The 24,279-nt window shown below is 37.5% G+C and overlaps 1 protein-coding gene across 10 annotated transcripts in view; it reads right to left on the bottom strand.

Annotated features, from left to right (window-relative positions):
* Positions 1-24,279, bottom strand: part of Nrxn3 (neurexin 3) — a 1,546,128-nt gene that overhangs the window by 771,076 nt on the left and 750,773 nt on the right. For all 10 annotated transcript variants that reach the window (XR_007107214.1, XR_007107215.1, XR_007107216.1 and 7 more), the window contains one exon: positions 14,578-14,697. Coding sequence is in view for 7 of the 10 variants with exons in the window: in XM_047541186.1 (XP_047397142.1) it covers positions 14,578-14,697 (120 nt within the window). In the remaining 3 variants the exon portion in view is untranslated. The remainder of the gene's footprint in view (positions 1-14,577; positions 14,698-24,279) is intronic.

Genomic DNA, 24,279 nt, shown 5'->3' with positions numbered 1-24,279 from the left:
TGACATGAAGAAATATGAAGAAAGGTCCATAGTAGATAACATCTACTACCATAGAGAAGAGAATAGGCTATCATTGAAGAGAAAATGGATAAAACTTAAGAAGAAAGCTTGGATGGCTACAGAAAGGATCGCATTGAAGGCATAAGGTAGGAGGAAATGAATTTTCAGGAGAACCAGGGGACAAGCAAATGCCATTTCCAGCCAGAAAGCAGGGACCAAGAAATCAAGTAGAGGGATTTACCTGGAATGCAGGTGTCGGGTGGTGGGTCGTGAGGCAAGGACTCTAGGGTATCATGGGAATATCTTTCCTAGAAACTCTAGACACTGTGTGGAGGCAAGCAAACCTTGAAGACTATTGGGCCTAGAAGGTAGAGTCAAGGACTCAAGGGAGGAGAGAGGTGAGAATTCAGGACATGGGAACAACAAAGGGCTTCTCTTTGCTGTGTGGTCAGGCATTTGAGGAGATCCGGCCTTCGGGAAGAAACACAACATGAAAATTAAAGTCACTAGGAAAACTAAGTGACAATGTGGACTAAGAAGGGGACCAGGAGGGAGGAAGTCAGTTTAGAATGTTCTTCACATACCAGAGGTCAGTAGATGCTGAGGAGGAGGATAGCAGAAATATTAAAAAAAAAAAAAAAAAAGGTGAACTTTAGAAGAAGAAATATCTCTGAATAATGATTGCAGAATCATGATCTAATTCCAGGAATAGAGGGAATAGGGAAAAAATCCTTTACTGAAGAAGTCTTCTAAATATACCGTCCAAATATTATGGCGGGCATAGATATTGAAGCTGTATGGAATGTTGTTCATATTTAGAAAATATGTATTATGAAACAATAGTGTGCCTGTGGATGGTAATTATTTAATCATTTACAGCCTACTTCTTATTTGTCATAAAAAGTAAATGCTATTTATATAAACACATGTCTACTGTACAAAGACTCAGAGGTAAACAAATCACACTTTCTTCTAATTAATAAACTGATTAGAAAGAGAAAAATCATCCTCAGGTGAGAACATTTTTACATGAATTTAAATCTTCATTATCTAAGCAGTCTAGCTAAATTCCGAAGTTCTCAGGAAAAACTAGAGACAGGAAGTGCAGATTTCCAACCTAATTATTCTCACAAGTGCCAGTGCTTAAGATGGCTGAAATTTCCCCCTCGGATTCCCTCTCCACTGATCCCCTCCAGCACATTCAGCCATCGCACTCGGCATATTTCCGTTTCTCAAATACTATCAGCATCACAGTTTCCAAAGAGCTAGCAGCATTGTGCTTGTTGGAACTGATTATCAAAATCACCATGATTAAGATTTGGGTCTAATCCCCCAGGGTTTGCCGCTGAGCCCATTATAGAGAACTCCCGGGTAACAGGGATGTGATAATGTCTCTGAGACAGGGTTTCTTATTCAGTCAAACTCTGCTGGAGATCAATACACAGCCATCTTCCCGTGGTAGGCAATAATTAGCACATTAGGTCACTTAGATAATAAATCAGAAGCCCCATCGTTCTGGGTTTTTCTATGAAGGATTTTTGCTGTGAATCAGGAATAAGGGTTCCGTTATAAGTCTTCCACTCCATGGCCTTGTGTTTCAAGTTAAAGCAGATCAATATTGAACTTGGACTGGCCTGGTTTTAGAGACTGGGGAGAGGTGGCTGTGAAATTATCATTTGTAAATGATCCATCCTGAAAAGCCAAGTTAGGTTACATTTTACTGCTTTAAATTTGTGGATCTCAAAATACTATATATACAGATAAGATTGTCTATTAAGATTTCCCACAAGAGCAGAGGCTGCAAGGATTGTCTCTTAAAAGGGACAAGAGCCAAAAGATTCACTAGTCAGTAATTCTGTGTTCAAGGTAAGGACCAAAAAATAGGATCTGAGATCACTGAAGGTACCAGAATCCCTTGCCATGCTTTTGGAAGCTGTGAATCACTGTACCACATTTAAAACTTTAGGGAGATTTTAGGAAAGGTAGTAGGTCATCCAAAATCTATTTAGGATTTGGTTGAATTATATGGACCCATAATCAGGAATATGTTTAAACTTAAAATTAGAATACACAGAACATTTGTGCTATTCGAATAATCTAATTACAGTATCCCTACCACCCACACCCACCCTCACAGTCAAATTAAACCCTAAAGGAACCAGAGTCAGCACATGGAGGAAAATCAGGTCTCTGAGGAACACAGTAAAGGTAAAACAGCAGTGATAATTGATCTATTCAAAATTCTACTTGCTATTTATTGGTGATATTTTTCTTTAACAGAAGTTTTCCCTTTGTAACATAAACTGCTACCTAGAAACTCCCAGGTCTAAAATTTTGCTTTCTGTCCATTATTTCTAAGCCTGTCCACATAGATGGGACTCTTGCAAGCTTGTATTGTGAGGTTGCACAATATTCATGGCCAAAGGTCACAGAGTTAAAAGGAAAGGAGCCAGGATTAAAATCCACCTTTTACTCTCACCTCCAAAGTAATCCGCTTTGGATGCTGAGCCAAGTTGTTGCTCTGATTCAAAAATAAATGCAGTGGGATTTAGGAGAAGAGATCAATATGATGTTAAGTGGTGAGAGAAGACTCAAGGGGATAGGTGAGATTGGTGTTGAGCTCTCAAGGTCCAGAGGGAATGTTCCAGGCTCCAAGGAGGAAGAACTGTAGCAGCAAGGACATGGGTCATAGTGACCACAGAATATGCTGGTGACTGTTGAGAAAAATGGCCTCACTGGAGGGCACAGGAAGCCATGAATATCAGAGACACTATTGAAGAGTCAGATTTTAAAAACAAGATTATAGAAGCTCCTGAAAGTCAAGGGGTGGGTTTGTAGTCTTTTGAGAGAAGGTCACTAACACTTCATAAGCAAAGGAGTAAAACTCAAAACTGGTGTTTGGGGAAGATTTATCTGGAACTGGAAAACAGTGTAGGGCTCAGAAATAAAAACATGGAGACAAACAATGGGGGACTTAAAGATTGTCATGGTAAACAAAAGGAAGAATCATTCTGAATATACTCTTGCTGATTTTCACAACATGACCTCATGGAATTTCAAAGTGATTTTCTCCTTTCTCCCTTGCTATAGGTCTGAAGAATCACCACCAAAACACTCCAAGTGACAAGAGAGGCAATTTTAGGAATTATAGCCACAAATCACATATTACCTAGGAAACCAAATATAACTAAATGTAAAATGTTACCCCACACTGAGAAAGAGCTGTGAAATTTGGTTATAGCTGTGTTTATTGTTCATTAAGCTTTATATAATAGGAAAATATGCTAAATTAATCCAAATGCAAATTAGTTAGATGTTGGAAATGTATGTGGTATATTGCAGAGATTGGAATAAAGCCTCTAACACCACTAAAAGTTTATTTGGCTAAACACACTTCTTCTAATACATTCTTTTAAATTTGTTCTCCGGATCTTGCATGAGGTAGGACAACAGTTATATGTGCATGAAGTATAAGCTGAACTACAAGTCTTTTTCCAAAGCCTTCCTCCCAGTCTCCTAGTGCCAGGGCACTGATGTGGACACTAACAGAATGATATACTCAAATGCCAGCATAGGAAGCCATATGGGAACTTTAGGTAAGAAAGCTCTTTTTCAAGGATAAATCCCAGATGCCATCTTCCGGCCTAAATCCTTTTTCAGAGATAAAATTATACCCCACATATTGAGAATTCAGATAGGATCAAGTGACTTTCTGCCAAACATCCTCAAAGGCAGATAGATACCTGATTGGAGACCCAGGCAAACACATTATACCTTCACAATTACAGAAATACGTGACTTTCCAGTTGCTTGAGATTCAATTAAAAGTTCACCTATGATTTTGTGAGAAACAGAGATATTTGGATAGAGAATTATTTCAGAACAGTTGGAAAAAATCCTAGAGGAAATTTATATTTATTTATAATATATATGGACACACACACATATACACACACACACACACACACATATATATATATACACATTATTTTAAATATATATATATATATATATATTTGCATGTAATTATTTTTCTTTATACAAACATGTGCTTGATTTTACTCCTGTAAGGCTCCTTGGGTAAAACTGCAATTTTAGATTTAGTTGAGGGCTGAACTCAAACAATATCCAGTGAATTTTCTGGGAAATAATGCCTTAGAGTCATTGTCATTGCTATTGTTTCCTCTCATGACAATTACAAAAGATTTTACAAGGTTTGGTTGGCTTCTCCCACAGAGATGTGAAAATTTTGCAGTTCAAGGTAAAAAGGAAGACTTGTGTTTTACATTTGACACCGTCCCCAATTGTATAGCATTGGTTTGATCAATATGCAAATCAGAGGGTATTGATGAATGGCATTCGGGTTGAAAAGCTCTAATGTCTCACAAGATCCCAAGGGTACTAGACCATTATAAGACATATCACCAAGTGAAATAAAGCACAGTGTCTCTTTGAGTGAGTGTCACATGGGGGGAAAAGAGCTGTTAGGGATCACAAGGGGTTTTGCCCATATACATTATAAGGATCACTAGAAAACCATTTCACTTGTGTGAAAATGTGTCTATGTAAAACTGTTCAGAAATTGTAAGGATTTCCGTGAGAAGAAAGTCAAGAGAGGAAAAATGAAAACATCTTGACATTTTCATTTTTCATTTGAAGAAGAAAATTACATATTGGCATGCTCATTATAACTCTTGTATGCCTAAATGCATTCCTTCTGGCAAGCAATCACCCAGCCTTGGTGGAAATACTATTCATTTCATGAAAAGAACACTAGGATCTTTACACAACTCAGACTTGGAAAACATGCAAGACTCAGTCATTTATCCAACAAATGTATTTCAAATGTCTATTTTGTGCTTGACACTATACATGTTCTAAAGAAAGTCATATTAATAATTGATAAAATTATGTTATATTTTTATACTGCTTTTGGACTTTTATTTGTGTTCCAGGTTTTCAACAGTGGGCTTGTATAATCTTGTTATTTTAAAAAAAAATTGGTTACTAATAAAAAGCAATAACAATGTGGTCCCTTTACTTCCATAGACACAAGCAAAAAAATGTGCCTGGAGATCAAAATAAGGAGAAATCAATGCCCAAAACATTACCTAGCACAGAAACATTTCCATTTTCCCAAAGTCTCTAAATTCTTTGTTTGAAAACATTTCCTAATTTCATTTGGCAAAGAGACATGGATCAGGTGGCAAAGATCCACAGGATAAAAGTAGGTGAGAAAACAAACCATAATTCTAAGAAAAAAAAAAAGAAGAAGAAGAAGAAGAAAGACTAACTATACAAGCCAAATCCATCCTAGCACCCACTGAGCTTAATCAAGTGTTATCAGAGGACTGAATGGAGAAAGCAACAGGGACCTCATAACAGACACTCAAATGAAGAAATGCTTGATAGAGACACATTTACAGGTACTTAACCAACTTCTTACAGCATGTTATTTGGCTACAGAAGGTTTTCTGGTCTCACAAGGCCTGTAATTAGAATTGAAGTACTTTCCAATAAATCAATCAATCAGATCTCAGAATATTCCATACCACCAGGGCCATCATTCTGGGACTCATGTAAAGCCACAGATCATTCTGAAAACTTGTGCTTGAAGCAGAGAACCTTGTGGGTTACGTCTTTCCCCTCTACCTTTCCCCTGATCTCACAGTGCAAAGGCAAAGTCCATTAGAAAGGATCAGGTTGGCATTCACTTGCTACCTAGATGAGATAATAGAATTTGAAACTGTAAGACTTATTACAACGAGGAAAAGTACAACTCATGAAATAATAGCTTGTAAGACACTTCATATCAGGCAAAGAGAGGTGGTTATGGATGAAAGAGAGAAGATAAACAAGGTAAACCCTAAGGTTTTCCCAGCCTACTGCCTTGAGAGATTTCTGCACCATGGATCCCATAGGAGAATACTCCAGAAGGAGCCCAGCCCTTCTGGGCTGTAGGTGGCACCTACATTTGAGGAGATGGGACTGAGAGTCAGGAGAGACTCAGGTGGCATGGATGAATCTTAAAAACATCACACAGATCTAGAGAAAACAGACACGATGGATCACATGTTGCATTATACCAGACAAAAATAATGTATGGTGATACAAATTCAAATATTGGTGGCCTCAGAGGGAAAGGGACTAACTAGATGGGACATGAGGTAATTGTCAGGGAAGATGGAACCACACTTTATCTTCACTGGATTATTGGTTACATGAGTATAAAACTTTGAGGTAATACATGTAAGATCTAAGTATCTTGCTGAATACAAATTTTACCTCAATCACAAGATTCTTTGCCCCTCCCTTAAAAAGAAATAAAGGAGGAAAATGAGGGAACGAAACCAAATTATATTTATTAGGCCTATTTTACAAGACAAGATTAAGTAGTTTGCATCTTTTTTGCCTTTACATGTGGAAATAAATGTAGGAAATTATGAGTCTATATTGAAAAATACATTAAAATTGTACCTGTATGTGACTAACAAGGTAATATAAAAAATATCTTTTGTAAACCAAAAGTCTCTCAGCAGATTATTGCCATCACCATCAATAAGTAACTAGCCAAGTACACGAGAAATAAATGGGCTATAATTAAACATAAGCAATAAAAATGGTCTACAAATACAGCATGCTGAAGATGGCTAAAATTAAATTAGTGAGGCCACAAATTCCAACAGCTCATAATCCCTGACAAGCTATAAGACCCTGAATTGTTGAGACTATTTCTCCTCGAACCACAGGCCCGCGTGCCAATTGGGATCTATGGAAACTAATGGTTTACACGTGAGTCTCATTGCATGTTCATGGAAGCCTGTGCAAAATGAAAGCTGAAAACTATTCTATGCTTGCTGAATCTGCTTGATATAGCATGCATGTAAATCAGCTGTCAGTTTTACTTGAGGTTACCCCCAAAATCCCCAGATTATCAGGGAAACTATAAGCAAGAACGATTCTCCTAGACAACAAAATAAAACCCACCTCTATGGAACTATTCCTGGGAGTGATTGTACCTTCATTCTTGCTCTTTGAAGACCCTGGGTTGAAATACCATTCTTTGGCTACCGTGAATATGTGTCAGGAATAAAAAGCAGGTGCAAATAAATACCTTTGGGCATTACTTTTGATGCTGGCCACACATGAATGCTTCTCTTGTACCTGACTTATCTTTCAGATCTTGTCCACCATGGTTTCCTACAGCTCAACCTAGTCTTTCTGACTTTTCTACACTCAGTCCTCTGCCTGCCTAAATTTACCAAACTTACAAAATGATACTTATTAAATTCTATTAAGAGTTTCTGGACTTGTCACCTGAACCAATCAGTACTAATGAGGCCCTTTTTTAAAATACATGAAGTAACAAGTGAAAATAAATAGTACCTCCTCAGATAACAGTACAGACATTAGAAACTACAGTGCCAACAAAGGTAAGTTCTGTGGCTAATGTGGCTCTAAACACCTGTGCTTTCAGACAGGTTTCTGAGACAGTCAAGTCCCCACACTTGAAACCAAACATTACTCTGAAACTTCATGCCCCCCACCTGATAATTTTGTCACATTGAGCAAATCACTTGACTTGTCCTTGTGTTCATTCTTCCTTCTGTGAAACGTGGATCACAGGAGTACCTATTTTGGGGTACTGTTGTGAGGTTTGAATGACACAATGACAATGAAGTCAGCACAGTGATTGGGCATAGGTGAGTGATTAAAAGTAAAAGACAATTGCATAAAAGAGGAAACTGAGGTAAAAAGGAATTTGAAACTGAATAGATGGTAACACTCTAAATAAAAATTGCCCATAACTTAGAAAAAAATTAAGAATAAACACGTGCCCTTTCAATGTCATATAAGGACATTGTTTAACAGACCCACTTGGGAAATATTTAATTCTATAGGAGGGTATTACTTGTTCAACACTGATATTTACTATCTTCAAGATGCTCCATAAATGTTTTTTCAGCTGAGCTATATATGTTCAGCAGAAAGAGAACATCAAAGGCTAAGAAGTTCCTGCCCTTTGGAACATGTACCAATCTTATATCTTTCCAAAATTTGTATTCCAATAATTTTTACCCATAAGTATCGAGTTCTTCAAGTGTTCATTTACTATCTTATTTGTATTTCTACCATCTTATTGTTTCCCTTGGTATTAAACCAATTTTCCCAAGGTAACAGACGTTAAGTGATAGTGTCACTCAACTCTATCATAGTATGGACTAAGAGAGGCCAGTGATAGATTTGAACACAGACTCTCTTCCCATCGGTGGTCTCATTCACTATGCTTGTCCATGACAAATATTAGGATCACAATAATATAAACACATGAAAATCAGAAGATCTGGGTCTACAGGTATTGAAAACACAGTAAGAAATAAAGGAGAATATTCAAATTCTATTATAATTAAATATATTCTGATTCTAAATGGCTTCACCTGAGTATTAATACAGAATCACTTAATGTTCAGAATTCCCAATCCTGTGTCTTATGTGATTTGGTTGGCCAGCAGGACTTGACTGCCTGGAATTAAGCATCCTGGTCTAATAATTAATGCAGATGTTAAACTTTTATTATTTCTCATAATGGCTAAGAATTAGGAAAACTAATAAGAATGTGGACTTTCACATAAGATAGACAGGTCCCAAGTCCTCACTCAGCTAGTTCCTATGACCTCAGTTTTCTCATTGTTAATATCAGGACCATAGTAATGTCATATTACTGAGGGATTTGGAGATGGTTAAAGGGATTTAAACATCTTTATAAATGCCCTAGTACAGTCTCAAGAACATGGTAAGGATTTAATGAATGTCAAATATTATTGCTAACAATAAAAATTACCACCATGCCTAATTATTAAGTACCTATTATATTCTGTGTGTTATACCAAAGTTTCAAGAGGCTAAGTAAATAATTCAATATTACAATATTTGAAAGAGTTGGGACTGGTATTTAAATCACTTGTATTAATAATGACTATGCTTAGGATAGCATTTATAATTTAATAAGATGTTTTAAAATTTTGGTTCATTATAAATAAATTTCCAAGATCACCAATAAATCAATGAGATCAACCAAGATTTGGGTTCCATTAGGCCTCCACCCAGGACAGCAATGGATTTAGTGTTGGGGAAGAGGAATTCCACCCCAAGACTTGGGCACTTTGATGTGCATTCTACTAAAGGAGATTAGGAAATCTAGTATTTTTTAAAAAATATTTTGAAATGCATGCATTGTTAAACCAAATAAAGTACAAATTTTCAAGATCTTAACCATACAAATGCTTAAAACCGGCTGGAAGGAAGGTGCCAGAATGTTAACAGTGGCTGAAACATATTTCTCTCTACTTGCTTGTTAGAATATAACCTTTCCTCCCAAAACCTCTTCTGTTTCATATTTGCTCAGAAGGTACTTACAAATTTTTCAAGGCTCATTCTTCAAAGGAAACTGTCCTAAGAGCAGCTGTGCTTCTTCCTGGTGCTTCAACCCCAGGGACAGCTGCTGTTACTCCACTTTATGACTCTTCACTCTACACTGCTCATATTTCTGTTGAAACACCTTCGTATGTATCTTCCCCCCTTAGATGATAATGTCTTTGAGAACAGAACCATATCTTATTCATGATTATATCTACAAATAACAATATCTGGTAAGTGAATAAATAATAGAGAATGTTCTAAGCCACAAACAACTACCTTACAAGTCAACTCCAATAGCATCTGTTTGCTGGATGAACAACATGAAAACAGAGGTGAGGAATAAATACTTGACCAAAAATGTGGATATATTATAATAGCATAATGCTTTTGTACATATATGGAACCAAGAGATAGAATTAGCATACACACATCTGCCCCCTTGTTTTTACACTAAGTAATGTGTATCTTGCTTATTTTTTCTGAAGCCTGAATAGGAAATGTGTTTTTAACAGATTTAATCAATACGCCAACCTACATTAAAAAAATAAATAAACCCACACAATAAATAAAAAGCAAAAGGCCAATCAATAGCCAACAGTGCAGCTTAACAGCCACTCCAGCAGAAAACTGTCTGAAAAGGCGCTTCACACTCCACTATCTGCACAATCCACAGCTGCTCGCTATTGATTTGTTGCAAGCAAAAAACATCTATTATCACATGCCAGTGTGAGCCCAGCAATTTCTCTAACACATAGCCTGCAATGCACGACTAGCAACATAGCACAGGATAGCTGTCTGCTGGTGGTGGTCTGAGACCCACATATATTCCCTCATCCTCATTCAACAAAGCCAATATCAACATTGGATTCATAAACCCAGAAACCTGACACATGTTAAGAATTCATGTGCCATGCATGGGCTGTTCTTGTAGACATGTGCTTTTCCCAACACAAAAGCAATAATGAGATTCCCAAATTATGTGCAACTCAGAGCAGTTGTCATGAACAGTTAAGGGTAACAGCACTCTTATTGGATCATTATGTGTTGTTTGAAACTGATATTTTCACAAAGCCCCTAAAAAGTGACAACCCCTTCTGTATGTGTGGATGTATGCAGCAGAGATGGATTCTTTGCAATGCTTTTCAATACTGTGGAGAGAAGAATTCAACAACAGGTTGCCCGAGAGAGTGGTGTTGTCACACAGCATGGAGAAGAGATTCTGGATTCTTCTGATGGTGAGTAATGGCTGCCATAATATGGAATTTCTAAGGTTCTAAGTCCTGACTTAAAATGCCAATAAGAATCTGATATCCAGAAAGAATGTCTCCATAATAACTCTTATAAGGTCCCGTTTGCTTTGTCATTCTTCAAAGGCGGCCCTGCACATACCATTAGGTTGGCTCTCAGGTAGTGCTCATCCACTGAGAAGTCAGACCCTTTGTTCTGAATTTTTCAGAAAAACTGAAGATTACCTTTGGAGAATGTAACTTATGTGTCCTTTCACACAGGTTCTTGGGTACTATGTTAACTCAAAATTGCTTCTAGGATGCTGATGTCCATTGTAGTATCAAGACAGCCCTGAAAGTTAACCTCATGGGAAGAAACACCCCAGGGTTTTACCATTACATAAAATGGTGGACAGTCATATCTAAAACTATGTAAAACTATTAGTAAATCAATTATACTTGAGTTTCTCATCAGATGATTTTTATTTTCTAACCCACTCGAGTGAGTCACTCTTACACAAAGTAATCAGCTCCCAAGAATATGTGTCACATCTTCAAAACCATGACAGCTTTGTAAGAGTAAACCTGAAATTCACCCAGCTGCATCCATCAACCCAACCTGCTCACACAAAGAATAATGGAATGAACTGAAAGTCATTGTGGCCTACTCACACTAAACTAAGTTTTAAAAGATACAGGCTTCTTCTGGAGATATCATCTATGGGACAGCATCTTAAAATTGTCAAGCAAACTCCAGATTTGATAAGCAAGAAGAAAGAATAGGTCATGAGTAATTAAACCAACACCAGAGTGAGTGAGAAAGACTCTAAACTGCCCACACACTTCCTCAGAGCCTTCCAAGTTACACCAGATACAATTAACTATTTTACACATGATGGAATAAATACCTACTTTTGAAAATATAAAGCCTAGTCATTCACCTATTAAACAAGTTTCTATTCTTAGATGTGCAGTAATAAATTGACATGCTTTCATTTCCTTTATTTGAGAGTCAATCTGCTTCCCTGAGAAACAGCTTCATAGATAGAGATTCAAAACATTTTCCCCCAAAACATCTTTGCCATTATATTTCATCTTAACCAATTTGTGTGGTCTTATGACATTTTATGAAAAATCTATAATTATAGATATATGCAATATTCTGCCAATATTCCTTTTCAAGAATGAGGTCAAGGCCAGATTCCATCAAGACATTCTACTCACAATGTCATGACATGTGTTATTTGGGTAAAAGGAAAGCCACTTAAGGTATGTAGGGTACCAAAGCAATAATTAGTGATTCTATGCCACTACTTCCACATAAGGGTCAGCCCCTGATCCTCTCTATTGAGGATCCTTTCTTCTTATTCCCTGTTTCTCTCCCATTAACTTATTCCATTCCTTCTCCTTTATTTGTAATTACCCTCACGCTTTTCCTAATGCTAAGCATGTACCTGTTCAACTCTGCTAGTGACACTGAAGATACTTATTCAATTCTTTATACAGACTAAACTACCAAGAACTTATGAGCACAGAATATCAGAGAGGTAACTTTATTTTGAATACATTTGTGAGATGAAATAACAAATTACAACCCTAAGAGTTAATATAGGAAATAATGATCAATTATATAAAGTAGTGAGACTAATTTTCTTTGTGGAATAAACTGGTTTTGATGCTAGTTCCAAAAGAGAAGCACCCCCCACCAAATACCTTGAATGCCAATTGCATATAGGGATCATCCACTGTAACAACATTTTTAAGTAACCTATCATTTAAGTATATGTAGTTGAGTTTTGTTAAAAATTTATATCTGAACTTGATAGTCACATCCTGCATATCTGAATTCTTTACATTTATTACATTCTAGAATTAAAATATACTTGTTTCATTTCAATGACCACCATCCAATAACAGAAGCCATGGTATACTCTCCAGGAGAGGATCAGGCAAACGGATTCTGATAGCAATTTGTGCTGTTAAGTCCTCTTAAACAAAAGACTCATTTACATTGCTTAGAGAATAAATTCCAAAATGCATTTCCCTAAACCTGCATATCTTAGAGTTTTTGAAGCATGAGAAGCTAGTGTCACAAAGGAAAGCTGACATTTTTCCAATCTTCATCCCAATACTTCATTTTATACCAACAAATTGCCAGAGTTAGATAATGCAGTTGTCTGCATCCTCAACAGAGACACAATCTGCTCTTGACAAAATCAGAAGCAATCATTGAAAGCTGGGAAGAACACTGGTTGAATTTTACCACAAAACATCTGATTCTGAGTGACAGAGGTGTTTGTCAATGATAGAAAAATGCATACATACCTTCTGAAGATTGTGCACATTTGCTGCAGTTGGTGACTTACCTTTCTGCCTTTTCTGTGTGCAGTCTCTTCCTGATCATTTTTTTTTTTTACCCAAAATGGGATGTATGTGTGATAAAGAGCAAGGTTGTGAGGATAAAGAAGCATTATCCTAGAGAGTCTCAGGCAGACAAATTGGAGGGAAAGGAAAGAGAATATAGCACAATTCCCCGGGCACCCTGGATTGGTCCATAATTGTCTGTTTCAGAGTGAAATAGTGTTTCCTAATCATAAATATGGAAACAAGATTTTCAGCAACACCAAACTACTTGGCAAGAGCAATCTGATGCCAAAACCTTCTGTGGGAATGGTACCATTCGCATGACAGATATGGAGGCATATGCTTATATTTAGATGAATGGGTATCACATAGTTTTCTCTCTAGATTGCCAGGTTCCCCATTTGCTTCTTAATGTATCTTAAGAGAATGAAAGAACATATGGAGCGAAAAGTTACTGAGGAAAATGGAAACAAGAACCACATGAGACACCTACACACATGAAAGAAGTTGAGAAATAAGGATCAGGGGTAAAAAAGAGACATGAGAGACATAGCATTGTAATTGGCAGCTGCACCCATATGGACACACTATACTCTGACTTCCTTATTTGCTCTAATAAAATCATGCATCCTTTTATAAAATGAAGAAATCAAATGAGTTTGGATTGTAAGACAAATATCTACCATGAAGACAGCATTTAGAAAATCAGCAGGACGCAGGACTCTTCAACAAATTGTGTTTGCTTGTCTTTGAAATAGCAATGATGGGAAAATAATGTGAGAAGGAAATGGAGACTCAGGTTATAGATTCTCACAGCACTGAAGTCTCTCCACCATCAGAGCCAGAATTACCTCCATGAAATCAATCCTCTCAGGATTAAATCAACAGATGCACCCAAAGCATCACTAATGTGTGGGAATAGCAATCACCAGATTCTCTTCCTCAAATACACAGATAAATACCTGGAACAAACTCACAGAGTAGAAATGTATATACAAACAGAAAAGCAATATATATGTATGCAAAGATACCAATAAGTTTAGCTATTAGGAATCTCTTGACTTATATTTGAAAGACACCCTCAATATGCTATAAAAGTTTCTAAATGGAAAAAAAAAAACTCCAAATGTCTTCTACATTTGGGAGACCTTAAGAAGTTCTCTAAACTCAGACGTTTTGAGATAACAGCTGTATTTTTTAAATACCCTCCAAATTCTAGGCAATGTAAATGGAGAGAGTCTCAAAACTGTTACCCAAGGAGTTAATTCATGGAGAATTGAACTCTTTACATAAAAATATACCCTGAACTGATCTTTGCTTCTCAGTCACAAGTATTCAAACCTAAAGGAAAAGCAGAGGGGAAGAATACAGAACAGCTAGCATCATTGAGCAACAAATGTCTCTTTTGCTCTTCCCATGAGAACACTAGTTGATTATTTTCCATGTTTCTGGAGGACAGAATTACTTGAGTCCTTTAGAAAAGCTATTTCTTTACACATTGTCTCAAGATTTCTCCAAACCTCTGAATCTCTTGAAAAAGTTCCCAGTAAGAAAAGGTTGCACTCACGGTCATTGCACTGGTTCCCAGAATAGGACGTCATAGAGCAATCACAGGTGAAGCCTTCCCACTGCTGCATGCAGACCCCCTGGTTGGCACAGGAATCTTCCTGGCAAGTGGTACTGGGTCCTAGACATGCACAAGAATAGAGGAAAAGGAGAAGAGAGAGAAGAAACGTTGAACATTAGTCAAATTCCAAAGAAATCACCTGAAATTACCAATCTCATGCCCCCCAAACATTCAAAATCACAACCACCAAAAATGTCAACTCAATTACATGCAACAAGAATTCCGTATATACGAAAGATGACAGAAATACACACTTAGCCACAAACTATCAACAATTACACATAGAAGGGAGAGGGCTGAACACACTGTTCTCCTTTAGGCAGACTTTGCAAAAGAGCTTCATCTCTACCATTCAACTCAAAAGATGTCTCACTTAGAGCATGGTCTTTCTTAATGCATAATGCTGAAGTAGAAAAAAATATATACAATTTCATGATTGTAGTGAAATAAGGTACAACATTTTATCCTGAAACTCAGAGTCCCTATGTCCACTTTGTGACATTAGAAAGGTGTTTTATGATAATGATGATGATGGGGAGGAGGAAAAAGGGGAGGGGAAACCCAATGTAGCTTGGTATTTTGTAGGTGATCAGCACTGAGTGCTAGGCAACTTATCTACATTACCTCATTATGATCTCTAGTGACTCTAAGACGAGTATAATTATGATTACCTTCATTTTATAGATTTAAAAAACCAAATTCAGAGAGATAACATAATTTTCCCAAGGCCACACATTTTGTCAAGAATGCTGTTGTCTGTTCAACTTAGGGAAACAAACTTGGAGACCAAGCTCTTAAATACACAGTGGTTCTCAAAGTTTAGTCCTCAGACCAGCATCACCTGGGAATTTGTTAGAAATGCAAAATTGGGGCCCCCTATCAGAACTACAGAAACTTTGGGATGGAAGCAGAAAACTGTTTTGACAAACTTCCAGGAAATTCTGACGCAGCCTAACGTTTAAGAACCATTATACTACACTGCTGCTTTGGTATTTGAGCAGTGTGTCCTCTCAAATAGAGGGTGCATACACCAGAGGATACAAAAGGGAAATATTTGCATATAGGGAGAAATATTAGATGTTGTGCTAAGTTTCCATTCTTTATTATTTCTATTTTCTGTGTATTTTACATGCTAAAAATGCATAGGCATAATAGCACTCGTGCATAAGATATAAATATGCCTATTCTGGAAGCATTCTCAGAATCTTTTTCTGACAGGACTGAAAAACCAAAACAGTTTTACCTTTCTCTACCTTGCAGATTGTCATCAAAATCTCCCTTTAGGTCAGTCTGGCACCTCTCTTCAATCATTCTCTCTTTTTAAATCCAAATTTCTGCTTTAACCTTGGGATTAAAAATAAACCTATACCTTTGCAAATATTTGTGCTAATAGGAAATAATCTTCATATTCAGGATAATTCCATGGATTTCCCAGGAAGCCTCAGCCAAGGAGGTGAGACCCTTGACTCATCAAATGTATTAGTCAGGAACTAAGACATAAAAGCACTTAGCAAAGTTAAAAAATATATCAATTGCAATAACTGCATAGTTGGCAATCTTCTTCAAGCTAAGCCTCATACAGGGACAGAATATTAAAACGTAAGCATGTGGGATCCTAAAGATGCATGCTCAAAAGAGATACGGGATTACAAAGGGTTCACCTTCTGGGTGGCAAAACATTTTGTATTTATTCATGAAGGGTGGAAGCTGTATACGCTGTCACTCAGAAGACAAAGCTATTAGGATATGACATAAGCAAGTTCAGGACAATTACTGCCACTCGGGGAACAGCACTGCTGCTGGGTTTCTGCAGCTTCTATTTGCCATGTGGTTCCCCCATGTCGAGATGAAAGGAAGAACATGGTCATGTTCTCAGTGGGCCTTAAACTTGAGTATTGTGTCAGACAAGTTTCATTAACAATGGCAAATCAGGACAGCTTCTTTCAAAGGATAAAAGCTTCTGAGAAGTCCACAGGGCTACCTGACCAAACAGCTCTCACCAGACAATGGACTGGTAATTCAATTGTACTCAAGAATCAGAAACACATGGAAAACTTTCTCTTGAAAGGCAGCAGAACAGCAAAAACTTCAGGGAAGCACAGTAATTCTTTGCATGTTGATTGAATCTGAAGACAAAGGCTTGTCCAAGCCTCTTCCCTCCCATCTAACTGCCATATTTGAACCATTTTCTAAGTACCAGCCTAAGCCCCTCCCCGAGACAAAACATTCCCCAGTAACTTCAAACAGTAATTCTCCCCCTTCTAAGCGGTCACAGCACTTATTATCTGCATCATTAATTTTTGCATAGATAATGTTCAATTTAGCACTTTATTACACATTGCACCAACCTCTGCTTATATAATCCTCTAATTGTTTCATATTTTTACTGTTTATCACCAAAAGATTGCAGCTTGCTGTTAGAAATCCTGTAATATGCTTTGCTAAGGTCTTTCTGCACTGATTGTACCCTACAGATTCAGTCAAGTATTTCAGTAGATGTTGGGCTGATCTGAACTGTAGCCATCCCTGTTAGCCCTTATGCCATACTTACAAAACCTAAGTGTAGGAGCACATCTTTGTCCTACAAAGTGAGCAGAAGTAAGTCTTTTTCATTTATCAGAGGTTGATCAGAAATCAAATATAGAAGGTTTTTTTTTTCCAAATTCCTCTGAATTCATTCTTTACATGCACTATTGGGTGTACACCCCGTAGATGCAGATAATCTTCAACCACTAACTGTATTGTAACCACCCAAGAACAAGAGGGGTATCATGGGGACCATCAGAACCTTCAATGACTTCTTGTCAATCTGGGATTAACCACATACCTCCTTTCAAGCCTGTGATCACAGGGCTCCCACCTCACTTGGTACTACCTGCCCCCAGCTCACAGCCCACTGGCCAACTCTTTCTCATTTTTTTTCCTCTCTAGCATACTGATGCTCAGAAGGTCACCACCAAACCAGTGGCATCTGAATCACCTGGGAACTTGTGACAAAAGACATTTTCAGGCTCCACCCAGACCTCCTGACTGAGAGTAGGATTGGGAATCTGAGTTGCAACAAGGCCTTCAGGTGATTAGACATCTGCTCACATCCCGGGACCACCACTCCAACACTTGGAGACCAAGCCTGTTTTCCAGTTCCATTGCTCTTGCCAAACCCATGCCCTGAAATGTCCATCCTTCAGATTTCCAAATGACCAAGTTTCAGCTGAAAATGAACTTTCTCAAATTATTCTATTTAAACAAGTCCCCACCAGCATTATTTACTCTTTGTCATGTCCCCCTATTTGTTTAATTCATAACAATTACACGACCTATAATTAAATAGCTTAAGCTATTTTTGTTAATTAATGAACAATAATTATTTGTGACTATGAGGTACAAAGTGATGTTTTGATATATGTTAACAATATTAATTATGTTGATATATGTTGTGAACTTATTAATTCAGGCTAACCAACAGATCTATTGGCTCACACACTTAACATTTAAAAGACACTCTTTTAATAATTTTAACATTCATAAAGCATTATAAGATATTGTAGTCACCATTCTGTGCAATAGAGCACTAATCTTAGTCCTCTTGTCTGAAATTTTACACCCTATGATCCACATCTACTTTCTCCCCTTCCACTCCTTCTCCCAGGCTCTGGTGAATACCATTCTATTCTATTTCTACAAGTTTGCTTTTTGTTGTTGATTATTTTAGAGCTACATAAGAAGTTCATGCAGTTTCTCTGTGCCTGCCTCACTTTATGTAGCATAATGTCCTCCAAGTTCACACACGATGTGGCAGTTCTAGAGTCTCACACTTTTTAAAAGGCAGGCTAGTATTCCACTGCATATATGCACCACATTGTCACTATCAATTAATCCAAGGATGGACACCTAGGTTGTTTCCATTTCTTAGGTATTGTGAATAATGTAGCAATCAACATAGGGATTCAGATGTCTCTTTGATGTATGGAAGTCCTTTGGAAACATACCCACTAGGGAGAGAGTTTGATCATATAGTAATTCTGTTTTAAGTTTTCTAAGAAATTTCCACACTGTCTTCCATACTGGTTGCACTAACTTACATTCCCACTAACAGTACATAAGGGTTTCCTTTTCTCTACCCTCTTGCCAACCCTTCCCTTTATATTTTTATCATAGCCATTCTTACAGGGTGAGATGGTATCTCTGTGTAGTTTAGTTTGATTTCACCGATGATTGCTGATGATAAACATTTTTTTTTTAATTTATCTGTTGACCATTTGTGTGTCTTCTTTTGAGAACTGTCTAATCCAGTATTTTGCCCATTTTTTAAAAATTGGGTTATTTGTTTTTGGTTTTGTTTTCTACTTAATTAACTGAATTCCTTATTTTTTTTTATATTAGCCCTTTATTGGAAGTATGGTTTGCAATTATTTTTCCTCAATCAATGGGTTGGCTCTTTACTAAACAGCTTCCTTTCCTTGGCAGAAGCTTCTTGGTTTGGTGCAATTCCATTGGTTAATTTTTGCTTTTGTTGCCTGTGCTTTTGGAGTCATATTCAAAAACTATTTGCCCAGACAAATGTTGTGAATTACCCATTTCTTCTAGTACTTTTATAGTTTCGGGTCTTAGGCTTAAATTTTTAGTCAATTTAGAGTAGATTTTTATATGTGACATAAGAATCCAACTTTATTCTTTCTTCTCCTCATGGCTATCCACTTTCCCTAACACTATTTTTTGAAAGATTATCATTTCTCCATTATGTGTTCTTAGAACTTTTGTCAAAAAGCAATTGACCATAAATTCATGGGCTTATTTCTGGGCTCTTTATGCTATTCCATTAGTCAATATTTCTGCTTTATTCTAGTACCATTAACTTCTCATCTGTCATATCCTACTGGAATGTAAGCCGCTGGAAAGCTGAAGTCTTGCCTGTCTTGTCCATCTTTACATCTTTCTGACATAGTATTTGGTATAAGGTGAGGGTTCAAAGATACAATTAAATAAATGAGAGAATAAAAGATACAAAGGAAGGAAGAAACAGAAGGAGGGAGGGAGAAAGGAAAAATGTAATTTCCTTTTTTTTAAGGATTCAAAGCAAAGTGATTTTCCTAACAGTTTACCCCTTTATTTATCAATAAAAGCTCATATAAGCTTCTACTTGAAACTACACATTATTCAAAATGATGTGGGATGGTGGTGTTTAATGAACTACATTTCCTCCTCTGATCAAATGATGAGGCACATTCCCTCCCACCTGATGTTAAGACAAGGACTCCCTTGTGTCTCCAATCCCAGGTCAGTATGTAATAACTGTGTTGAATGAATAAAAGTTTGGGTTAGACTCTAGAACACTCTCTAGCCAAGTGGCAAGGTGAGGTCCCAAACCCAAGCTTGCTAATTCTACAGCCCACCACTTAGCCTCTTATGGATGTAGGTAAACCAGATGGGAAGTGGGGGTACATGTGTAGTAACATTGGCTCAACCAAAGCAATTTAAGCCATTTCTAACCTATAAACCGGAGAGAGATGATATTTAATATAAGAATTTGGGTTTTCTTACAAGGAAATTTTCAAATGACATTTCCATTCAAGATTTGATTGAAATAGATGGGAAGATAAAGTTTTGTCTAATTATTCAAACATAAATCTGCATCAAATGCATGTGTTTATAAGCACAACAGACATCCTAAAGACCAAATAATCATACTTTTCTAAAGCACTCTTCTCAACCAACATAAAATTCCAGATGTTCTAAGGTAACACAAGCCTTTGGAATTACATATTTACAAAGTCTTTTCTATCCTTTTTATTGGCAGCTTAAAACTGTACTTAGGCCTTAGAAAATCCCTCCATGTAGGCATGCTGCACATTATTTCTACATTTGATATTTAACCAATGCTCACAAACAGAGCACATTTCTTCTTGATTTTCTCAGCATATTTTCAACAGTGACTTCATCTACTGGAGAAAGTGACAAGGAAACCAAAATGTCCCTGAAAATATTAACAAGTTGTCAATAGGTTAGTACTTTTTGGTTTCTAACACTCAGCTCTTTTTTCACTCCACTGGAAAACATAAAATTTTGTCTTGTTTCTTTTTTTTTTTAAGATGATAATCTGATAGCCGCAACACATTGCCCATCATTTTTCAACCTGGGACTGGTTTTCGCTTTAAGAACTATCCTATCCTGTCATTTTCATGTCTGGTACTGCTCAAATTCACCTCTGCAGGCCATGCACCCTGGCTTAGTCAAGTCCTTTTCATGTTCTAGAAAAAAATCAAAAATTGACAGACTATCTTTTATTATTTATACTGCCTAAAGCACGGGACACCACTCTCAGTATATTTTTCCTGTTATTTCCTTTCCCAAGAAAGACAATCAAACCTATGCCTCAAATGCTCCAATTTAAAATGCATACATATCACTAAACCAGCACCAGCTTGTTATCTTGAAGACAGAACCCATGCCACGTCAGTGTTCAGCAAGGCACCCAAACTCCTCTTATCAGGCATGTTCAGCAGTTTATGGCTTCCTCTTCTTAAACAGGAATTCAAAATTGAAAGTCAAATAACTAGGGTGAGGCATGAAGTTGAACAGCAAGATCTAACATTACTGGCAGTTTCAGGAAGACCTCAGTTCTCTTCAATCACTTCAGTCCTTTCACAGTGTGAATGTTGGGTTTAAAACAGGTGAAGATGGACAAGGGAACTGGCTAAAACCCAGAGGCCATCACAAAGTTTTTATTCCCAGTAGCCTTTGGTTAGTGGTATATGTTTAAAACAGCAGCACTCCAGGGGAAAAAAATTCCTGATTTGTCACATGTTGGTTTTACTTGTATAAAATGCTCCCACTATTGCAAATTTCAAACAGTCCCATCTGTAAACTGGCTTACACAATTCCTGAAAATTATTGTGTTAGTGCCACTCCAGCACAGCACTGCCCTCAAAGGTCAATAACTGCAAAATATAATTGTATCTTAGGAGTAAAGCAATTTGCCCACCAAGTATTTCCATGACAGAAAAGAGGTAGAAGTTGATGCTGACCTAGTTAGGGCATTTGAAAGGAGGTTAATACCCTAAAGCTTTTTTGTTCTGTCCACCCTACTTTTACAGGAGTCTCTAGATCATAAAGGCCCAATAATAAAATCACTCCTTGTTTTAAAACCATGGACAAGCCCTCATAGGTCAATGTGTTTTAGAAAATGTAGATTCATTATCAGCTTTTCCTTTTTTTTTTTTTTGTATCAGCGCTGATGTAATGGTCTATTGGGGCAATAAAGGGTAGGTTAAAATAATGAAGAAGTAAAGAGGAAAAGGGTTTCAAATGACAGCCTTAACAAAAAGAAGGTAACTTAAAACACTTAGATGAACATTGTGAAAATACCACCTAGAAATTATTGAAACAATATTCATATGAAAACTGTCTACCATAAAATCAGAATTGAGAACACTCTTCGAGACATTCTGGTCAGCTATGTATTGTTTCTGCTTTGGAAATTGGAAAATCCACAATCATACCATATGACTCAGGGGAGCAATTATGAACTTCAAAATCCAGTTTTATCACTTATTAGCAACATGACCTTTGCCTGGTTACTCGGGCCTCAATTTCCCCATTTTTTATAATGGAGATATAAATCATCATCATCTCACTGGTGTGAGTATTAAGGGAGATGACATGCGCAAAACTTGTAAAGTCATCCAGGAAATAGAGAGTACTGTGTCTGCCATACAAAGTCATGGTCAAGATGCAGATACAACCTGCCCAGTCCTCAGCACGTGCCAATACCAAGCAGCCTCTCAGTCAAGAGACTGAGTTCTCTTGACTCATTATTATTATTATCAGTTCTGCTGGTAAGGAAAAACAGGTTTCCTCCTCCCACTTAAGCTGAGGCATAGTTGCTGAGGAGTCCAGAAACAAGACCCAGGAAGGTAGTGGGCCATGTCTGCACAGTTCTCTTGAGGTAAATCACAGTCATGCAATATCAAGGGACAAAAGCAAGAGGTACTGTGGGACATTCAGTTTAATTCCTGTCCCTCTTATTGTTTCCCACAGGACAAACCACTTTTGAGAGTTGAATTCTATTATGTCAAGTGCTACATTTTATTACATAAAATACAATAGAGAATGTGACTCAGTCCTTAGCTCTGGAGAAAATGAGGTGCAGAACTAACTGCATTCCCATAGTAAAGAAAGTTGGAGAATTAAAATTCCCTCTATCTCCTAAAGGCTGAGGCCAATGCTCAACCACAATGTCTTAAAAGAACCTTCAGGTTCTTAAGACATTCAAGCCCCAAAAATTGACTTTCTCAAAATAGTCATCTCTTACACCCCAGAGTCAATCAGTCTTGTATCCCCCACCTGCCTGTTCCCCATCAGGGCACAGGGCAACTTAAAAAAGAAACAGTCAAGTCTAGAAATAAAACAGCTAAGGGGATTTATAATGAAAAGTGAGGAGATGGTCTTCTGATTAATCACCTAACTGAATAAAGAGTTATTCTTTGATGCCTCATCCTTTTTGTCATCTGCCTGGCTCCAAACATATGTCACCTCATGTTTCTTTTACAGTTTACGCCTTCCTTATATGGACAAGTGTTTAGAAATTCTTTTCATCTCCAGGCGTACCCTTCTTGAAAACCAAAAATAATTAGAAAGTTACTACTGAACATTCTTTAGAAATTGCCTCTCTGTGCAAGGAACTCTCTCATAAAGAGAAGGCACCTCTCAGCCCTGTAGAATCTCCCAGCATATTCAGTGAGTACCATGGAGAGCTCCCAAAACCTCACCTAATGTGGTGAAGTGCCATCTGGCCCCAAACTGGGATGGTCCATACAGTTCTTCGTTGACATCTTTTGTCATAATATGTAGCTGTATCTGTTATTAACCATTATCTAGAAAAACAGTGCAGTAGGGAGGGTGGAGCAAGCAGGAGCAACAGCTCATTTGCCTCCTATATTCTTGGAGTTTCCATGTAAGAGGGAGACTTATTTTCCTCCTTGGCCAGGAATGTAAGGGGCCTCAGGGAGATACCTTTTCTCTCTGTTTTAAATATGGGGCTTCCCTAACGACTATGTTTTATGTTTCCAGTTCCTATCCTTCTCATCTGTTCTCCACCCTGATGGCAGAGCATCCTGGATAAAATGAAAATAAGACCCAAATCTCTGTCTCCCTTACAGTACCCTCAGAATAAATCCAACTCCTGGTATGAAGAGTCTGTTAACACCTGTCTCCATCTGACTGTCCCTGTTTCACCTTCTCTCACATCTTCAGATGTACATTATTTCACCTCAACTTATGCATCTAAAACACACTTGTTCTTCAGCCCAAACTTGCCTGAGAAGATATGCAGTGATCTCCCTCACCCCACTGTCCAGTCACCCTTGTCCATGCTCAAATGGTAGGATGCCTATCTCCAGGACAGCAGTCTTCACTCTGCAGTGTAATTATTGGCTGATCTTTGCAGAGATTGAGGTCATATGCAGCTCATCTGCATCCCTGGTACCTAGCCAAGTACCTGATACCCAGGAGTACCTGCCACTTAGCTGTTAAAGTGAAACACACAAACACTGGAGAACTTTAAAACTTAAAAGAAAAATAAAACTACCCAAAAACACAATAACAAAAGGACTCAATCTATTGATTCATCCAGACTCAAGATAG

The sequence above is a fragment of the Sciurus carolinensis genome, chromosome 2 (assembly GCF_902686445.1).
Source record: "Sciurus carolinensis chromosome 2, mSciCar1.2, whole genome shotgun sequence".
Lineage (NCBI taxonomy): Eukaryota > Metazoa > Chordata > Mammalia > Rodentia > Sciuridae > Sciurus > Sciurus carolinensis.
This window is presented reverse-complemented; position numbering and strand designations above follow the sequence as displayed.